Source organism: Drosophila kikkawai, chromosome 2L (genome assembly GCF_030179895.1).
Source record: "Drosophila kikkawai strain 14028-0561.14 chromosome 2L, DkikHiC1v2, whole genome shotgun sequence".
In the NCBI taxonomy this organism is placed as follows: Eukaryota; Metazoa; Arthropoda; class Insecta; order Diptera; family Drosophilidae; genus Drosophila; species Drosophila kikkawai.
In genome coordinates, this window is record NC_091728.1 from 22,170,353 (window position 1) to 22,190,133 (window position 19,781).

At 40.2% G+C, this 19,781-nt stretch overlaps 6 protein-coding genes, 1 long non-coding RNA gene and 1 other non-coding gene across 9 annotated transcripts; 5 read left to right on the forward strand and 3 right to left on the reverse strand.

Annotated features, from left to right (window-relative positions):
- Positions 1-90: 90 nt before the first annotated feature.
- On the forward strand, positions 91-980 carry LOC138928359 (serine protease grass-like). The gene is made up of 4 exons (XM_070285397.1): positions 91-196; positions 260-305; positions 362-516; positions 574-980. Exons 1-4 carry the CDS (start codon positions 91-93, stop codon positions 978-980), a joined length of 714 nt encoding a protein of 237 aa, XP_070141498.1.
- Positions 981-1,830: 850 nt separating this feature from the next.
- On the forward strand, positions 1,831-2,831 carry LOC138928361 (spaetzle-processing enzyme-like). Its single transcript, XM_070285399.1, has 4 exons — positions 1,831-2,038; positions 2,104-2,149; positions 2,206-2,360; positions 2,419-2,831. Exons 1-4 carry the CDS (start codon positions 1,831-1,833, stop codon positions 2,829-2,831), a joined length of 822 nt encoding a protein of 273 aa, XP_070141500.1.
- Positions 2,832-6,994: 4,163 nt separating this feature from the next.
- LOC121502502 (U4 spliceosomal RNA) lies at positions 6,995-7,140 on the forward strand. Its single transcript, XR_005991020.1, has one exon. It is a non-coding gene; the product is annotated as a U4 spliceosomal RNA (small nuclear RNA).
- Positions 7,141-7,216: 76 nt separating this feature from the next.
- Positions 7,217-11,703, reverse strand: GluRIIB (Glutamate receptor IIB). The gene is made up of 13 exons (XM_017165314.3): positions 11,554-11,703; positions 11,349-11,495; positions 11,216-11,278; positions 10,516-10,725; positions 10,032-10,243; positions 9,657-9,815; positions 9,438-9,596; positions 9,095-9,375; positions 8,849-9,038; positions 8,390-8,751; positions 7,882-8,312; positions 7,538-7,797; positions 7,217-7,478 (listed from the first exon to the last, which is right to left on the reverse strand). Exons 1-13 carry the CDS (start codon positions 11,636-11,638, stop codon positions 7,293-7,295), a joined length of 2,745 nt encoding a protein of 914 aa, XP_017020803.1. The 5' UTR covers positions 11,639-11,703; the 3' UTR covers positions 7,217-7,292.
- Positions 11,704-12,378: 675 nt separating this feature from the next.
- On the reverse strand, positions 12,379-16,099 carry GluRIIA (Glutamate receptor IIA). Its single transcript, XM_017165301.3, has 12 exons — positions 15,995-16,099; positions 15,781-15,930; positions 15,655-15,717; positions 15,375-15,581; positions 15,018-15,235; positions 14,809-14,958; positions 14,317-14,753; positions 14,078-14,255; positions 13,790-14,013; positions 13,595-13,732; positions 13,103-13,533; positions 12,379-13,034 (listed from the first exon to the last, which is right to left on the reverse strand). Exons 1-12 carry the CDS (start codon positions 16,089-16,091, stop codon positions 12,610-12,612), a joined length of 2,718 nt encoding a protein of 905 aa, XP_017020790.1. The 5' UTR covers positions 16,092-16,099; the 3' UTR covers positions 12,379-12,609.
- Positions 15,720-16,177, forward strand: LOC121502396 (uncharacterized). Its single transcript, XR_005990970.2, has 2 exons — positions 15,720-15,859; positions 15,921-16,177. It is a non-coding gene; the product is annotated as an uncharacterized lncRNA (long non-coding RNA).
- Positions 16,178-17,591: 1,414 nt separating this feature from the next.
- Positions 17,592-18,654, reverse strand: LOC108073619 (cilia- and flagella-associated protein 299). Of its 2 annotated transcripts, XM_017165316.2 has the most exons (3): positions 18,525-18,654; positions 18,095-18,476; positions 17,592-18,042 (listed from the first exon to the last, which is right to left on the reverse strand). In XM_017165316.2, exons 2-3 carry the CDS (start codon positions 18,473-18,475, stop codon positions 17,653-17,655), a joined length of 771 nt encoding a protein of 256 aa, XP_017020805.1. In that variant the 5' UTR covers position 18,476; positions 18,525-18,654; the 3' UTR covers positions 17,592-17,652. The 2 variants fall into 2 exon arrangements, with proteins under 2 accessions (XP_017020805.1, XP_070145212.1); XM_070289111.1 differs by lacking the exon at positions 18,525-18,654 and having other exon boundaries at positions 17,592-18,025; positions 18,095-18,248.
- A 65-nt stretch (positions 18,655-18,719) lies between these two features.
- Positions 18,720-19,700, forward strand: LOC108073620 (cilia- and flagella-associated protein 299). Its single transcript, XM_017165319.3, has 2 exons — positions 18,720-19,137; positions 19,237-19,700. Exons 1-2 carry the CDS (start codon positions 18,799-18,801, stop codon positions 19,630-19,632), a joined length of 735 nt encoding a protein of 244 aa, XP_017020808.1. The 5' UTR covers positions 18,720-18,798; the 3' UTR covers positions 19,633-19,700.
- Positions 19,701-19,781: the final 81 nt, after the last annotated feature.

A 19,781-nucleotide genomic window follows, 5' to 3' on the forward strand; every position in this document is an offset into this window, starting at 1 on the left:
TGGATTCCGATTTTCGTATCTTTCGTGGGATTGCTCCTCCGAAAAGAGGCGCTGGCTCAGTTCCTAGAGCCAGAATGTGGCCTCTCAGGCATGGACATAGGTGGCCTTGATTTCAGGCACGAAGCTTATCCTTGGATGGCCTACCTCTATGACCACGAAAATGAATTCGTATGCGATGGATCCCTCATTCATAAGCGTAAGGTTTACCTTTATTTAGATTTTCTTTTTAATATCCTATTGAAACTCTCTCTTCCTTCAGGATTTGTCCTGACTGCTGCTCACTGCATTAGCAGTTTCGTAGATCTGTAAGTTTTATACTCGAATTTAACACTCTTCACTACAATAACTCCTATTGCCTCAGCTCTGTACGTCTGGGGAAGCACTATACCGCATCCAGGGCAGAGAGCTCTACAGTCTACAACGTCACTTTAGCCATTAGGAACCGTCTCTACAGCAAGGCTGAGCATGTCCACGACATTGGGTTACTGAGGCTCGATCGTGAGGTGGTGTTCAACGGTGGGTTAACATTAAATCTTCCTCCAAAGCTTTTCTCACAAGTACTCCTTCAAACAGCTTACATCAGGCCGGTCTGTGTCATCAAGAATCGCAGGAGGGTACCGCACGTTAACACCTACACGACTACAGGGTGGGACAGGACGGAGAACAGTAGGATATCCTCGGTGTTGAAAGTGGTTCAGTTGACGGAAGTAGATCCCAACGCGTGTACCGAATACTCGAGACGCCGGCTAAATTTTGGACAATTCTGCGCCTCTAATTCCACTGGCGACACCTGCTCAGGAGATTCGGGCGGTCCGCTGGTGCAGATTGTGAACGTCGATGGCACCTGGCGGTATGTCCAGTTCGGCATCGTTAGCTACGGGATGCAGAGGTGCATGGGTCCGGGAGTCTACGTTCGGGTACACTCCTATGTGGACTGGATTCTTGATAAAATGCAATTTGCGCTTACCTACAAAAATTAACAATAAATCTCTATACCCGCTAAAAGGGTATTTAATTTAATAAAAGACCAACTGCAAGTGTTTTTACCTACCGAAAGTGTATACATATGTATATCCCAGATCAGCATCGAAAAGGCAGTAGAAAAGTGGAAAGGTAGCTATTTCTATGGCTATACTAATTAATTTTTCCCTTATATCTAGCCAATATTTTAATTAATATAGTCGTGATTATGGTAATAAAGTCTATATTATTTTAAAACTTAAAACAAATAATTTAATACTAATTTAATTGCAATTTGAACCTAAAAAGCATTCCAAAGAACCAATAAAGTAAAGGTATAAGAACCAGTTAGTATATTTAAGACAAATTTATATCTTTTAGCTTTATTCCGAATATTACATTTGGTTTAAGAGCTTATTTAGCACCGAACGGGATGAGTGCTTTTTATTTTCGTGGAGTTTTACAAAATAAAAATTTTCCTTTTAAATAAGATTCCATTTTGTCAAGAAACACTCAAGTATTCCAAGAAATAAAAAATTAAGAAATAAAACAAAACTAAATAAGTGGAAATTACTTACAGCGAGATATTCCTAGTATACTAGGATACTCAAGTATTCCAGGAAATAAAAAAATTAAGAAATAAAACAAAACTAAATAAGTGGAAATTACTTCAGCGATATTTTCCTATTAAGCCGGACTTAAATGATTGCCAAGAAGCTCTCAAGTATTCCAAGAAATAAAAACTACACCAAGTAAACAAAAACAAATAAGAGAAATTAGTGCAGCGATAAGCCGCCGCTTTCTGATGTATTTAAAAGGAAGAGCGGCAGTGGCTGCTATCAGTTTGTGCGTGTCTGGCTACGAGCAGAGATGAGGTGCTCTTGGATTCCGATTTTCGTAACTTTCGTGGGATTGCTCCTCCGAAAAGAGGCGCTGGCTCAGCTCCTGGAGCCACAATGCGGTCTCTCACGCGTGGACATAGGTGGCCTTGATTTCAGGCACGAAGCTTATCCTTGGATGGCCTACCTCTATCACGACGAAAATGATTTCGTATGCGGTGGATCCCTCATTCACAAGCGTAAGGTTTACCTTTATTTAGATTTTATTTTAAATATCCTGTTGGATTTATCTCTCTTCCTTCAGGATTTGTCCTAACTGCTGCTCACTGCATTCGGCATACGGAATATCTGTGAGTATTATACTCGAATTTAACACTCTTCACTACAATAACTCCTATCGCCTCAGCTCTGTACGTCTGGGAGGGCACTATACCGCATCCAGGTCAAACAGTTCTACAGTCTACAGAGTGACCCTGGCCTTTAGGAACCGCCTTTACAGCGAGGAGAATCATGTGCACGACATCGGGTTACTGAGGCTCGATCGTGAGGTGAAGTTCAACGGTGGGTTAACAAGAAACTTCTCTCCAAGGCATTTCTAAAGAGTATTTTCTAAAAACAGCATACATTAGGCCGATCTGCATCCTCACAAATAGCACGGTGATACCTCGCATTACCACCTACACGGCTATGGGATGGAATATGACGGAGAACAATCGGACATCCGCGGTGTTTCAAGCAGTTCAGTTGACGGAAATGAATCTCATCACGTGTTACGATTACATGAAGCTCCCGGTCGGTCCTGGACAGCTCTGCGCCGCTAATCCCACTGGCAACACCTGCTCAGGTTATTCAGGCGGTTCGCTGGTGCAGATTGTGAACATCAATGGAACCCGGCGGTTTGTCCAGTTCGGCATCGCCAGCTACGGAGTTCCGAGGTGCATGGGTCCGGGAGTCTACGTCCGAGTCCACTACTATGTGGACTGGATTCTTAATGTAATACGACAGGGGCTTACTCTCAAAATTAATCAATAAATTTATATACCCTCTAAAAGGGTATTTATTATAACAAAATACTAACTATGGTACAAGTGTTTTTAATAGGGAAAAGAAACGATAAAACAGTCAAAAATTTTAAAGCTATTTCTATTCCTATACTCATTCATTTTTCCTTATATCAAGCCAACATTTTAATTAATATAGTTGTGCTTTTGGTAATATAGTCTATATTATTTCAAAAATCTAAGAAAATAACTTCAGCATCATAATATAAATTAAACGTTTTTAAATTTTACTTTTTGCCGTTTCTACCAATTCAAAAAGCTTTCACAAATCTTGTGGCCATAACTCAACCAACGAAACATTCATTACGGCTTAATTATTTCAGCTTCCAATCGAACAGGAATACTCTCCACAAAATTTGTGATCTTTGACTGAAATGAAAATGATAGGAAAAGCACGGCAAACGCAAACAATACCAGCGGCCGCAATTAATTTTTCGCACAAATCGCAAAAATAATCAAAAATTAGATAGCAGCAGCAACACCTGCTGCTGACGATGCCGCGCGTAGAGGCTGCTGCTGTTGTTGTTTTTAATGCAGCTGCATCGAAAAACAATAGGTGCCGATGGCCGGAAAGCTGTTATCCCATGATTGCGGTCAGTTTTCGGCCGGCTTTGCTTAGGCCTCGCTGCCCGCTACACAGTTGGCAGTCCTGAAACAATAAAGTCCGCAAATTGACGCCACAAGCTGTTGGTTCAATGCGAGCACGCTGCCGCCCATTCTCCAATGCCCCACTACCCTCCTGCCCGTTCTGGTGCCCCGCTTAGTCGGCTGCACTTCCTCTGCTCCGCCATATTGAATTTGAACCTCTGGTTGGGAGCCTCAAATGCATCAGCTCCGTCTTTCATACACAGTAAGAAATTTTGTAAATAAATCTTATTTTTTTGTAAGATATTATAAAGATTTGCAGGGATATTATAAAGATTTTTTGCTATGTAGTGGAGCTTAGTTACGAGTTGTTAAAGTTTTGAAATTCATTTATATTTTAAAATAATAAATATACAATTATAAATATATTCAGAATTTTATTCAAATTATTAAAGATATTTTTATAAATATTTTAAGAAATTCTAAAAATAAGAAGTCTTAATTTCTTTAAGTGCCTCTACCTTTCCGAATCCTAGCTCCCAGGCTCTCCTCCTGCTGTTGCAGCTTCGTGTTTTGGTGCTGCTTTTATTTGCCAGCTTGCTTTCTGCTGGTTAGCCGGTTGAATTTCCCGAAATTTTCAACTTGCAGGCCAGGCAGTCTCCGGACTGAACGGCGTCGTCGCGCGTGTTGCCAACGAAAATACAAGCAAACATATTGGCTCCCTTTTTCCCGGCCTCCTAGAACTGGTGCTGCTCCTGCTGCACATCCCCATTCCCCGGGCAATAATTATCGTGAGCGTTGTGGCTCCGGCCTCGGCAACTTGTTGTTTAAAATGCATTCTGTATGGATTGATCTGGACTCTGGAGCACTGCATTTGCAAATTGCTGGTTATGAAATCTGAACAAAAATTGCCCACAAGCCAGTTGAAGGTTGTTCATATTAAATTGAAATTTTATGTAAACTTGTAGGCCAAGTCTACAAATAATTATTAAATTTTAAGCTTTTTAATTAAATACCTTATCTTGTATCATTAAATATTTACTTTAATTTAATATAATTGAATTTCCTTGACTATTTGCTCAGCATTTAATGCAGCATAAAACAATCTACACTTTCATTAACACTCCAACATGTCTTGTTCTTAATTTAAATCACCAATTATATGTTTAAAGTGAGATTATTAATCAATATCACTCACATTTATTGCCTTTAAATGGTTGGACTTCTATCCTAAGCTTGAAAATCCAACCTACTCCAGCTGGGGCACCCCACCAATCACAAACACAACACGAAGTAGAGTCATCGACAGATGCAATATGCATACTGCCCCAATAAATACCAATTAAAATTTTATTCTCATTGAAATAAACAAAAAAAACTCTATAGACAATAAAACAATTTGTGGTTCTTTTTTAGAATCGCTTTACAAAACAAAAATAAAGCAAAAAAAAGTGAGAATTGTGGCATAAATAACAATAACAGAGTCTGAACAATGCGGTTTAAGCTCGCCCAATGAAATCAAATAGGAGTCAAACGCATTTATTTAAATCAAAACAAGCAGAAAAACCTGTCAAAAAAAAAGGCAAAAAAAAACAATTGAGGGGGAAACCTAGTGCAGGAGATGCCGGAAACTAAACTGAACTCGACCCAGTTTCAACCCAATCCGTAATCCGTGCCCAGCCCCAGTTAGGTTATACATACATATATTCACACGCACTCTTTTGCACTTGCCACAATGTTGTTATGTGGCAATGGTTTTTTCTGTCCTGTTGCCCTTTTTTTCCTTGCCTTTATTGGTCTGTCATGTTTATGTTGGCAACTTGTTTTTGTTTGCCGTGTAATCGAGTCAATTGTTTCCGGTTCGTCGATGAGGCAATCGAGTGAGTCTGTTCTTTATGGTCCTTTTTTTGTTTTCCCTCTTTTTTTCCTTGTTGGTAAAAACGAGCTTTGTTTTCCGTGTCGAAGTTTGTGTTTTTTGGTGTTGATATGACCAACATCCGTTTAGGATATTGCTGCTGCCCGGGGGGCGTTGCTGACAAGGGTTAATAAGCTCGTAGGCCTGTCACTCCTTTGCAGGGATAAGTAAGTTGTGTGATTTTAAATGATTTGTTAGGTGTTCCTACGATAAGTCCTGGAAAATGAAGTTTACAAATTAAGGCTATTTTGTGAAATTTTTATTAAAGTAAAACCTTACTTTAAGTTTAAAAAAATTATTATTTGCTTTAAATATATTCTTAGAATTTAAATAAAAACAAATTCAACCTTTTTCCTTAAATGTTGTTTTTTTCTAATCAGCAAAAATATTTATAGGGTTATTTTATTAACATGATTAATGTTTTAATATTTAATTTAATTTGTAAAACCTTTTATTTTATTTATTTTATTTGCATTTCAAAACACACACTTTGTAGCTACAGAAAACCCTAGGGATTTACAATTTCCCAAAAAAAATTGTCAAAATTTATGCTAAAAATTTATTTAAAAAACAAATTTGATGAAATTTGGCACAGCAAGTAATTTTTTAATATTTTTAGCTACCTTTAAAGTAGATTTAAATATATGAATTATTTCCCAAACTAATTTTAAAAGCTTAAAACTGACTTGTTTATTAAATCTGAGATCCATTTTAAGCTCTAGCAATGCAAAAGTAAAAAACCATTACAAAATAAATACAATACACATCCATTTACGAATACACATTGCCTTATTTAGCATAATCTTTAATTTAAGCTGCGGAAAAACCTTTTATTCGCACTCATTAACATTCCCGCTGGCCAATTACCACCCACAAATTTTGGCATCTTATGTCGGCATGCTTGGCGTCAACTGCCGAGACATAATTAACCCTTATTTGTACATTTTATGGACGCCACCATAAAAGCGCCATTTAAATTACAAAGCGCAATACAAGCCAGGGCCATTTGGCAGGTCAACGGAGTCCTTTGTTAATCGGCTGTTTTCAGTTGGGTTCTGGCTCCTACGCTGAATACACCAAAGGGAATGCGTAGAGGGCGCAAGACTGTCTGAGGTGGAATGTTGATGTGTTGAGTGGCTCTTAACTTTAAGGCCAACTCGGTGGATGGTCAAATTAAAGCCGCTTACCATTTGGCCGCACTGCGTGCAAGCCGGCTTCTCGCGCATAATCCAAGTATGTGGCTAGAACGCAGCCCCAGACACTTGACCCTTTCAATGCTGCACCGAATCCCAATTCAATTCTGTATGATTTTATGTTGGTTTCGGAAACTGTGACACTGATGCGGGCAGTGCTCGTCATCAGGAGGAGTTGCTGTTAGGTCGTAAAATTTGATAGATAGGGGAAGCCAGTTGAAGGAGTTTTGCAAAAAAAAAATCAGGTTCAAATAGCTTTTTTTTTAATTAAGGGGTGACTGTTTGGAAACTGGTTTTCCTAGCTTTCTTAATCTTACTCAAACTACCCCTAAGCTCAAGGGATTCTTTTTAATCATATTCCAGGCTGAGCACTTATAATTCCCAATCGTTTCTATCATAATTCAGCCTTAGGAGCATGAAGTTTTCACAGTTTGCATCACCAACCTTGTGCAGTGGCAATATCGCAAGCAATGAAGTCCTAACTGAGCTGCGATTATTGCTAGTTGAAAACTTTAACCAATAACTCGCCTAGTGTTAGGATCTCTGATCTTATACGCTGAGGCAATTTTTCTAAAGTCCGAAAGGACTGCCTTAATAATAAATTACACTTTCAAAATACCCTTACAAAACTCTTTTAAATTTATTTTGTAATCATCTCTTCTCTCAATAGTTGCTATAAAAATATCCTTATTCTATACTAAACATATTTTATTGAATGTTTGCAAGCCTTTCCGCTCCCCTAGTCCGTTCTCTTATGTGTCTTTTTCCTCTTTTTGGCACTGGATGCACTCGATACCTGCTCCAGGGAGGAGTAACCCGTCGAGGTGGAATCCCTGCTCTGGCGATAGGTGTGCAGAGGCTTCTTGGTCAGCCAAAAGCGAATGAGAAAGTGAAACTCTGCCTTTAGGGCCAGCATAGTTGGTATCTGAAATCAATTTTGACGATTACTAAATTGCACACCTGTTTGTGTAGCCTCCAAGTAACCTTCTCCTTCACTGCTATGCGATGGACATGCCAGAGGAACTCGGCCACGCCAATCACAAATGCAATAATCACGCCCACAATGAGCACTACGAACAGCCCGCCCACCGAATCCATATCGAACTGGCCATCATCGACAGTGGAGGCATCCAAGTCACAGGTGCTCTCGTTGCTGTTGAACCATTTGTTGCGCAGATTGTACAAAACGCCCGTCTCACTGAGCTTCAGGATGCCCACACTGAGATTGGAACGAAAGTTGGCATCTGGAAGGGGTAAGAGATAATGAATTAATTCAAGTTTTAATTATTTTAAGGGTAAAAAGTTATTCATATTTTAAGTGTTCTTACTCAGCGGCACCGCTATGCCGTAATGCTTTTCTCCAAAACTCTCTCCAATCTGGGTGAGCTCACAATTTCGCTGCACATAGTACTGCAAATTGGTGGTTTCCATCAGGAAGGCGTAGGTGCCTCGGCTTAGCTTCACACGATCCACACCCTCCTCATTGTTTTTGGTAAAGGCGTCCGGCTTAAAGGACAACATTTTGTTCCAGGCCATTCGATTCTCTGTGTCATTGGACTCTGAGAAGTACACGGAGGTGGCTCCTCCGCGGATTGTGCCAAACTGTACTTTGTTTTGGTCAACAAGGTCGTGAAGAGAGCCTATGTTGCCGGCGATTTTTGAAGAGGTGATAAAAGCCGCCAGCTTGGCTATGTAGGTCTGGGAGATGAGTAGGGCAAAGATCCACCAAAAGGCAGTGAGTAGACGCATGGGAAGGCCCCTTTAAAGATGTAAATAAACAAATTAAAATATATTAAATCCGCTTAACATTTAATTTTAAATATAATTTCCTTTTACCTAGGCAACAGATCACATCCTTGATTTAAAATCGAGCCCAACACAAGCCACATGGTGTTATGCAAATGCCAGGTATTTTCCCGCTCCATTTCCTGATTCTCATTCATCACCGGATGCTCCCACTCATATTGATCCATTCGACCCGTGAGAATCAGTGCCCATGCCGTTATCATCATGGCAATCATTACGTAGAGCCAGACCTCAACCCCATAGGGATTCAGAAAAGCATAGATATCTGCCTTTGGCGGTGGCTCCTTATACGAAAGAATGCTTATTCCCAGCTGCATAAAGGGAACAGTGAAGTCCACTACCGATCGACGGGCCTGGGTTATGGTCAAGTCACAGATGCCGATTTGTGCATTCTACAAATAAATTTTATTATTTTTTATTATTAAAAGAATAGAAGAATATTTTCTTCAAACTGAAATAAGACTTTATAATTTATGAATTAATACTCACATTATCTATCAACTGGCGAATAATACCATCCCATTCATCGGTGGCCGCATCATAACTTCCGTATTTATTATCCCTAACTGGTTCAAAGTTGAAATCAAATTTACATTCCTCGGCTAATTTGTAGATTAAATCCACGGCATAGCCCTCGAAACGCTCATTGCCCTCGTAGTGAACTCCTTCGGGTTCCTCACTGTAATAAAAATCACAATTAAACCTTTTGCTTAAAAAATAGTTTAAAAAACTAACCGCCAGCTAAAGTAGGGTTTACCCACACGAGTGGCCACTGTATAGCGCACAGGTTTCTGGGAGAAATCCTCTTTGTCCTCGAGACGCCTTTGCTTTACAGCCTGAGTTGAATTCTCCCTAATTTTCTCATAGTCCACCAGCTGAAAGTCCTTGTTCCAGATATGGGTGACACGATCGATGAGAGGATTATAAACCTCCAGGTTAAAGTCATCTCGCTGGCCGTCAGCATTTATCTGGAGTCTCTGGGTCTTGAAGGGGGGTTTCACCAGCTTGGGGGAAACCTGAAATTAAGATTATATGATTAATAAATATTAATTTATTTATGAAAATGTTACAAACTTGCCATTTTCATCTGTTCTATGAGACGAGGTCCTGGCTGCCAAAAGCCACGACCGCAGCTAAACTGAGGTGTATAGAATCCTGGTCGCTGACTTATCTCAAGAAGGGCATTGTAGAACAGAACAACCGAGTCGTAAACAAGCTGAGTTCCCAGCGAGGCAAACTTTTGGAGGAATATTTAAATATAAAATATTAGTTTGAACATTAGATATCAAGGTCATACCCTAGTATCCACTTCGTTGTCAAAAACATCAATCTCATCGTGAACTGGCGGAGGAATATAGGTTCGTATCCTAACAGCTGCCACAGACACAGTGAACTCCCGCGAATAAAAACGATCTATGCCAGAGACATGCGTATCCAGGTTGGTTAAGAAGAGGTTCTGTTTGAAAATATTAGGGAAATATATGATTAAGATCAGGCAATACATTTTTATGTTAGAATTTTCTCGATTACAATAGTTTAAAAGAGTTTTAAATTCCAGAAGTATTGTCATTTTCAGCTTAAAACACCGATTGAATAGCGTAGAAGCTTTATAATTTAAATATAAATAATTTAAATAATAATTTAAATATAAATATTATTTCAGCTTACTCACATTAAATGATCCAGTCATATTAAATGCAATCGAAGCATTGATCACATCCACCAAAATATCGGATGGACAATCAAGGAGAACAAACTTCTCACGGGCATTGTTAATGCGCTTCCAAAGAACCCTGTAATCACCTCCACGCTCAAACTCCTGCATCTTGATACCCGTTTTATGTAATTGCTTCCAGGCTAATATGTGCTGAAGACGGCTAAAATCTGGATAAGGAATGGGATCAAAGCGGATCGGTCGGGATATAATGAAAAAAGTCCAATAAATTTATAAGGCATGCGATTTAGGTGAAGGTCTATGTGGTACCAATTTTGTGAAATAAGGTAGTGTTATAGAATATTAATAAAGGCAGAAAACAAATTAATATATAATTAATATAGATAAAATATCGAATAATAATAATAATTTAAAGAAAAAATAAAAGTTTACTTTAGTTTTATATATAATTTTAATTATTTACTAATTTACTAATACATACGTGCATTTTTCTCATAGGCAATGGTAAAGGACTTCCAGTCGAAGCTCTTGCTGCCCAGTATATCAGACAGGGCATTCGACAGGATCAGTTCCATGGGGGCCACATTCACAGTCAGCTGATGGTTCAAGCGCACCCTGGCCGACTGCTGGGGATGCCAATCGAACTGCAGGTGGGGTATGCCCGTCATGTTGCACAGCACCTCCACGATATCTGCCAAAGATCAGGTGGGTTTTAGTGAGAGCAAGAGATAAATCATTAGACCGAATATTTTTTTGTTTAGAATGAACCGGGGAACTAACAAAACACACAACGAAAGTGGCGATCAAAACACAAAGAGCGCCAGAGAAAACAAATGTTTTTTGGGGAATTTTTTCTTGGCACCCATTCAAATATTCCCCAACCACCGATACGTTTACTGCAAAAATTGTGTGGATCCAAGCGAGCAGCTAGCCCAATTTAATGGCCAACATGTGTGTAAATGTGTTTGGCTATTTTGAAGAATCATTAACGAGGTTGACGAGCCTTTAGAAGATCTCCCAAAATCTACTCTCTCTCTCTCTCTGTTTGTCTTATCTATTCAGATTTTTATGCATATATCTATGTATATGCATTGAGGCATTATTTTTTGACGCCAGAGCATATGATTTGTTTAAAAATAATTTAACTACGGCCAGACAAAGAAGAAAAGAGGCCAACTTACCGCTGTTTGTCTTTGAACTTGGTCCAAAAATAGCAGCCACACCATTTCCAATCAAGTCACAGGCTAAAGCAGGGTAATCACATTGTCTAAATAAGTACAAAATTAATCTAATGAGGAATTATTAAAGACTCACAGAGATCTTGCAACACTATGCTGTCATCGATGGTCAGATAGTGTTTGATGGGCTCTAGTCTCAGGGCTGGATTCACGGCATTCACCTCCTGAATAGCAGAATCAAAGGCTTCGGCCAACTTCATTTCCGTGTCAAAGAAAATGGCCCCTAAAAAAATTTAATATATAAAAATCTGAAAAGCTAATTGATAAACCTATCAACCAACCAATTTTCACAACTAAGCCATCTTCGCTGGCTTGACTGGACAATATCAGAGTCACAAGCACTAGGAACTGTCGTAGAATGGACATGGTGTCACCTAGATCTGGGCATAATTTCAAATCAATATATACTGCGATTTCGAATTCACTTTAGACACCAGCACTCAATCCATCTATACAGAAAATTATTAGAATTTTTTTGCGAAAAAAACAAACTCAACCGGGATCCGCACCGGGGCACTGCTCGCGAGGCACTGAGAATGGCCCCACGGAAAGCCAAAACTCACAGAATTTTTGGAAGCAATGCCGTGACCGATCTCTGGGAGACTACGTCAGCGAAGACCTATAGAAGAGCAGCCACCGCACATGACCAGAGTCTAGACCAAGCAGACACATGCATGAGCTCTAGCTGGAAATGGCCCAATAAATGAAAACTAAATGTGCTCTAAAATTAGGCAAGCCGGACGCCCCCACAACTGGGTAAGTAGGGTACATCAAGGCACTGGGTGAGTGTTTCGAAGAAAATATACCCTGACTCATAAAAAGAATTATTAAATAATAAAAAAATATATAAATTTATATATATACCGATTACATTTTGTTTTTATTGAAATTTTAGCAGCAAACTTCGTAGGGGAGTGTTTATTACTATTACCCTCCATCATTTCCAATTTTTCTATTTATTTTATATATTTTATATTTTGTAAATATATTATTTATTTCTATTTATAATAAATAGAATCTAAGAATCGAGGATTAAAAAAAAAAACAAATAAATTTGGGATCATATTCCTTTAACAATTTTTTAAGAATACTTTATTTAATCATTCCCAAACTTAAAGAGTAGTCCAATCTACCACCTTGCACCCTCTAAGTAAGTGGTCTAAAAACTCTATAAATATAGCCCAAACTATATATATATACATCTGTATATATTTATGAAAAATATCAAACGCAACATGGATTGCCCAAGTTGTTTCAGAAGACACATTATTTAACTAGCTGCACAAATGCTTTAAATTAGCTCCAAAAATCTCAAAACAACAATATTTCCAGAGCTCCTAACTGGCCGTTTTGCTGCGGGTCTTCTCCTTGGAGCTACGCCTAGAACCCGAGGACCGTCTTGACGAGGATTTGTCACTGCTGCTGGAGATCCTCATCGGTTTTTTGCGCACCCAAAACTTTAAAGCAAAAGCGAGTTCCGCTTTCAAAGCCTGCCAAGGGGTCACACGCTCCTCCACCGCCACGTGCTGCACGTTCCAGAGGAACTCAAAGATGCCCAGGACAACGCCAGTGAGGACTCCGCCAGCCAGGACAAGAAAGACACCGCCCAGCTCAATGATGGACAGCTCATCGCCATCCACCTCATGGAAGGAGTCGCAGGTAACATTGTGCTTTTTCCACCACTTGTTCTTCATCTTGTACAGCTCTCCCTTCTCGCTCAGCTGGAGAATGGATACACTGAGATTGGTCCGATAGTCGGCCCCTAAATGGAATGGAAATAGACTTCCTGTTAGATTTCCTTAGCTTCCAAGCTTTGCTGCGTAGACTCACCCAATGGCACTGCCAGGCCGTAATGCTTCTCACCGATCTGCTCACCAATCTGGGTTAGGTCACAGTTTCTTTCAATATTATACGTCAGACTGGTGGTCTCCATAAGGAAGGCATAGTCGCCCTTCTCCTTGCGCACTCGGGCCACGCCCTCCTTGTTGGTGCTGGTGAAGGCGGAGGGATTAAAGTCCTTCATTTGGTTCCAAGCACGCTGGTAGTCGGTGTCATTGGACTCGGAGAAGAAGAGCGAAGTGCTGCCGCCGCGCATACTGCCAAAGCTCACCTCGTCCTGTTCGATGAGGTCCTGGAGGCTCTTGATGCTGCTCTGCCACTTGTTGCTGGTCAAAAAGGCAGCCAAGTTGGCAGTGTAAGTACTAAGCATCATTAAAGCGAAGAACCACCACATTCCGGTAAGGATACGCATATGAGGACCTCTGGGAAAGGGGAAGATAGGGTTATTTTTTACGGTTAAGAAGTCTTAAGCCTTATACCCACCTTGGAAGTATATCGCAACCCTGTTGCATAATGGAGCCCACCATCAACCAAGTCGAGTTGTTCACATTCCAGATATTCTCCAGCTCATCAGGGTCCTGAATAGCTGGATTCGGAGGCAACCACTCGCGATAGGAAAGTCTAGAAATTAACCTTTAAAAATCGAGTCACCTAAATTAATCTAAGTTAATTCTTTACCTGGCGATAAACACAAAGGCCAGGGTCATCACAAGCTGGGCAAAGATCATGTAAATCCAGACCTCCAGGGCAAAGGGTTCCAAGAAGGCAAACTGATTCTTTGGCTCCGGAGGTTTCTTGTAGTGAAGAATACTAATGCCCAGCTGCATAAAGGGCACCGTGAAGTCCACGACAGATCTTCGCAATTGAGTGATGGTCAAATCACAGACGCCTATCTGAGCATGCTGGAAGATCAGGAATATGGAATTAGATATTTATGAGGATTACCTAGTGGTAGGTTCACTTTACATGATCAATCAGTTTGCGAATAATGCCGTCCCACTGCTTGGTCTCGGGATTATATTTGCCATTGCCATTGACGATCATGAACTCGTAGTCAAACTCCATTAGCTCGGACAGCTTACTTATGAGATCCACGGCATAGCCCTCATACTTCTCCCGGCCTCTGAAGTTCTCATGGTCCTCTCTAGCGAAAAAAGGTATAAATTGCAGTCTTAATTTTAGACTTTAGTTTGTAATTAACTTACTTCATCATAAAATAGGGCTCTTCAAAGTGCGTGACCACCGTGTAGACCTTGCGCTGCTCTGAAAAGTCCTGCGTTGTGCCAGAACTCTCCAGTTCCAGGTTGAGGCGTCGGGTTTTAATACCATTGTCTGGGGTCCACACCATCATGGGCTCATTAACGGTGGGCTTGTAGATCTCCAGATTGAAATGAGTGCGCTGTCCATTCTCATTGATCTTCATGTTCTCCGTCTTGAAATTCGGCTCTACATCATCCTCCGAAATGGTCTTCATTTCGTTGACAATAAAGGGTCCCAGCATCCAGGGACTGGGACTGCCACAATGCCTATTGGGCGGATGATACGGTTGCATGGCTGCAATCACATTTCTGGCTGAGCTGGCAAAAAGCACCACAGCATCGTAGATGAGAACGGGCAGCATGGTTTGGTTTTTAAGAATTTGCTGAAAGATATTTGAAATAAAACTAAAAATTCTAATTTCTTTTATCTTTACTTACATCCACCATGCTTATGCGGGTCTTCTTTCTCTCAAAGGGATTCGGATCCACTAATTTCATTCGCACTGAGGTAATATTGGCCTTAAAGTCTGAATTATAAATGTCCTTCAGTCCCGAACTGTGCGTATCCAGATGCGTAAGAAACCAGTTCTTTAAGTTGATAGAATTTTATTTGTGAGTTCTTGATTGTGGTTTCTCTCTAAACTTACTCTAAAAGGTCCCTGCAGCTTAAAGTCCATGGATATCCTGAGTAACTCCTTTAAGGTTTTTGGCTCACAGTCCAAAATTATGCGCTGCTCATGGAAGGTCTCATCGGCTTCTTTCCAAAGAACTCTATAATCCTCTGCATAATCAGCCAAATTTCTTAGCTTTACATAGTCACTATTGAGAGCCTGTATATTCATAAGATCTTGAAGACGAGCCAGACCTAAGTTATAAGATATGATTTAAAAAAATAAATTAAATAAATTATTAAAGTGCTTATTGATCTTTGTTAGTGTATATTTAGTAGCTTTTGAAGTAATAATCTAGCAAGTAAAAAAATAGATCCTAAATCTGTCACTCACCCTCTGGCGTCTCATAGATCAGGGTGAAGGTGCGCCACTCGTAGTTGGTCTTGATGATCTCGAAGTAAGCTCGCGACAGGACGGACAGGGAGGGTGCCACGCTGACGGACATCTGGTGGTTGAGCTGCTCCTGCCGCGTGGCCTCCAGCTTCAAATCGTACTCTATGTGTGGAATGCCGGTCGTGTTGGCGATTTGCGCAACAATATCTGCGATAAAAAAATTATTTGTCTGTAGCCTTACACATTCTCTCTCTGTGTGTGAATGTGTGTTTGCGCGTACCACTAGCCGCCTTTGAACTTGGTCCGAAAATAGCCGCAACGCCATTGGAAATCAGTTCACAAGCTACACGGAAGATGAATTTCTCATCAATATGTTATATGTTCTCCCCGATCCGCGCTCACTCACTAATCTGCTGCAGTAGAAAACTGTCGTTGGTGGGCATATACCGCTTGATGGTGACGAATCGCAGTTCGGCAAACTTCAGGTTGTTGACCTCACGAAATGCCTGATCGAAGCTGAGTTCGATTTCCTTTTCATTTTCATAGAAAATGGCACCTTAATGGAGGGGATGACAAAACTATTAAGCAAAGTAGTTAGGCCTGATGGATGGAGGACATACCCACGGTGATTTCATTGCGACCATCGCCGCCAAGGGCGAGAATCGTTTTCAGAAATACAATTGTGAATGCATAAATGTGAGCTGGACACAAATGCATTTTTCTAGCCTCCAAATTCTCCTGTTTACCTCAAGACACTCGAAAACTAATTGAATTTTCTAAATGCAGCGGCCATTTCGTTTTCACTTCCCATCTACATATGTACAAATCTATATATCCGCCGGCGCACAAGCACACAAACGCGCACCAGAAAATCACGTCTAGTCCAAAAGTAAAGCACTTTTCACGATTTATTTTCTCGCGACGGCAGCATCCAGTCTTGGAGCGCTTTGCAGGCCAACTGACAGGGTCTGTGGCCGTCTGTGAGTGGCATCGGGGGATCTCTCTCTTACTCTGTCTTTCCAGTTTTTGGGAGAATTTGTGTTTGTCGTTCAGCCCACGCTGCGTATACGCGATGCTCTGTAGAGAGACTGTGTTTTTTATGGCGCTTGTCGGTGACGTAGTCGGCATCAGCCAGTCTGGTCTGGCCCCTGGCGATTATTTTCCTTGTCAGCAGCTCTTGGCGATTGTGTGCCAAATATTATGATGTTCGTAATATTGTTTGGTTTTGGCCAGCTTTTTGATCTCTCAAAAAGGCTTTTTAATGTATTTAAGTGTGTCTAAGGGGGTCTTCTCATTGGGCAACTTTTTTTTTCGATTTTTTTGTTTTTGCATTTATTTATAGCTTGGGATGGTGTGTATAAGTCCCCAAAAGGATTTTTAGAAATTCGAAATACTTTAGAAGATACAGCCTTTTTTGTGAAGCAAGTTCTTCGCAAAATGAGCTTTTTTCAAACTTCAAACGCGTTTATCTCGAAACCACGTTTTTCGAACTGGCGGCCATGATATCTCCAGTTCAACTGAACCGATTTTCATGAAACAAAGTGGAGTCGACGCAGAATTGTCACCATTCTCGGGTGACGGAACAGATTTTTTTTAAAATTTTTTTTCTATTTTTTTTTTACACTAAACTACAAAAAAAAAGCCCGAAATCGAAATTTTTTTTTTGAATGGCCGCCATTTTGTTTAAACAAATTTTAAAAAAAATCTGTTCCGTCACCCGAAAATGACATCAATTCTGATTATAACCCCGTTTTTATTTTTCATTTCGGACGCTCTGGAGACCCTGAATCGTGGCCGCCAGGACGACACCTTTTTTTTCGACCACCAAGTTTGAAGTCTCATTACTCTTTGAACAACCCTCGTATCGAGGCAAGAACAACTTTTTTAGTTACTTTGAACATTTTTGAATACAATAATTAAAAAAAGTTTTCAATTATTCTTTGCGTTTTCAAATAAGAATTTTTTTAAAAAGGGTCCAAAAAACGGCTTTTGAATGAGAAGACCCCCTTAAAGGAATGAAAGGTGAGTTTTCAGGAAGAATTAAGATTGAAACGAAAATTCAAAAAAATATATAGAAATTACATATAAATGTTAATATAAATTTAGTAAAAAAAAGAATTTACTTTTTGGAAATTTGTATAAGATTTTTAGCAAATTATCACAATATAAACAGATAAGAGAGAATCAACTTAATACCCTTTCTAATAAATAAATACATTATGTTTCATTAATGTATATATTTAATTTTAAATGTCCTAGAATACAGTTTATAATTCAATCACAATTTTCGGCGAATACGATGATCGTAGATGACAGCTGACCCATGCATTGGTGACTCTATAAAAAGGCATGATGGATGATCCTCGGTGATTTTTTTTTCAATATAGATCATTGCTCCATCGCCTTTGAACGAGAAACACAGGCCCCGCACAGGGTCCGGGATTACCTTATAGTTATCGGTATCGTTGTAGAAGACCCTGCCATTCTTCCAGGCGATAAAACTTAGATCCTGACTGTTCGGCTGAAGTCGTCGGTTGCCAGCCAAAATATTCGACCATGAATGAGATGTGGGATCGCCTTCCCTGAACCGGCGTATGCTTTGCTCCAAATCTATGTAGCCAGACACATTGAAGCCCTTTGAATCGCGAGTGCTAATGAAAACAATGGTCTAACAGGAATGATTAAATATCAATTTGATAAATAATATAAATAATAATCACCGATATAATTTTTGTGGCATTCTGATTCTTGCGCTCCCCCAGAGCCAGGGTCAAGGGATCATTGGCAATAGAGTAAATTTCATTCAAATGAAAGTTTTTACTTTCGGGACCTTTTAGGCTCAGCTTGAACTTGGAAGGCGAGAGGACCACCTCACCCACCTGGGTCCTTAGTGGGACCAGGCGATGCCTTATCTTTCCGACTGGCAAATATCGCAAATCCTTTGGCTTGATAAAAGTATTCAAATAGTCGGAGTAGGCACTTGTAAACATTTTATATTCTTCCTGCCTTTTCTTCTTGAATAATTTATATACCACGAGTCTCATGCTTGGAGTTTTATCCCTAACATCCTTCTTCCAGTTGGGTTCCATTAAAGTAACCATCCTAAAAACAACATTGTTTATATAAGAACTTTTAGCAAGGACTTCTTACCTTCTTCGATGGCAAAAGAAAAGCGAAATTCGAAATAGTTTTCTAAATAGTTAATATATTTCAAATACTATATAAATGTGTCTCTAGGTTTTTGAAACGAAAACAAAATGTGACAGAACGAAATGTGAATTAAAATTAAAATAAAAATTACTTTTGTTCAGTAATATTCACACGGCACACTCACAGTCACACATTCTGGGCTAATTTCCCAGGGAAATTACAAAAAACAGACTACCACTTTTGGGCTGAAGTCTAGCCTCTCACACACACACACATGGCCGGAACGAGCCCTCAGGGCAAGAGCCTGGACTTCAGCGTGTTGGAATACGACAACTACAATGACTACATCCTCTCTTTCGGCACCGTCAAGGACAATCGGTATCTGGGCAATCGGAATACAACAACGATCATCGTCCAGCTGGGCTACCGCACCACCAAGATTCCCTACACACAGGAGGAGTATCGCAAGCGGGTGGACATTGCCTTGGAGGCCATCAGGCCCAAAGCCCTACATTCTGGCTTGTTCGGGGATGGCTTGTCACCGACGAGCACGGATCCAGTGCTGCTAGGCTTTAAGTCGCGCGAGTTGCTTAACCTCAACAAGATTATTTCGGTGAGCACAAAAATATTTTTAAAATACTGCATACTTTTGGCTGTCTTTTAAAATGTATTTTTATTTAATTGTTGTTGTTTTAATTGTATTCTTTCCTAGACAATTGCCTTCACCTCTTACATCAGCACCGACGGATCGGAAATCTCCGGCTACATCGACCTGGACATGAGCTGGCGCAACTGCATCCGCCAGGCTTTAAAGCACACAGATTGGACCGCCGTCTTTGCGGGTCGCTCCCGTCTGAAGCCCATGCCACACCATCTGAGCTACTCGAATCCCAGGTACAACATGGTCAGGTACACTGACAGCGACAACTTTCTGGTGGTGCATCACCACCGCTTTGGGCTGATGTTCATGCATCGCGGTGACCACAAGATGATCACAGTGGGCGGCCAAACCAACTTATACACGGGTAATGCCAAGCGATCGATGGTCTACTCACCAAAGTTTGGATACGTGGTGTTTTACGATCACGTTGTTCGCAAGAAGGTATAGTCCTATTCGGTGTCATCTTCTAAATTTCGTGTATATAATGTCAGGTATATTAAAGTAAAGATAATGTATGTACTTTGATTGTTAATTAATTGATTTAATAGAGGGTAAGCTGTCAGATTTCATTTTATTTCAGTTAAATAAGTGCATAG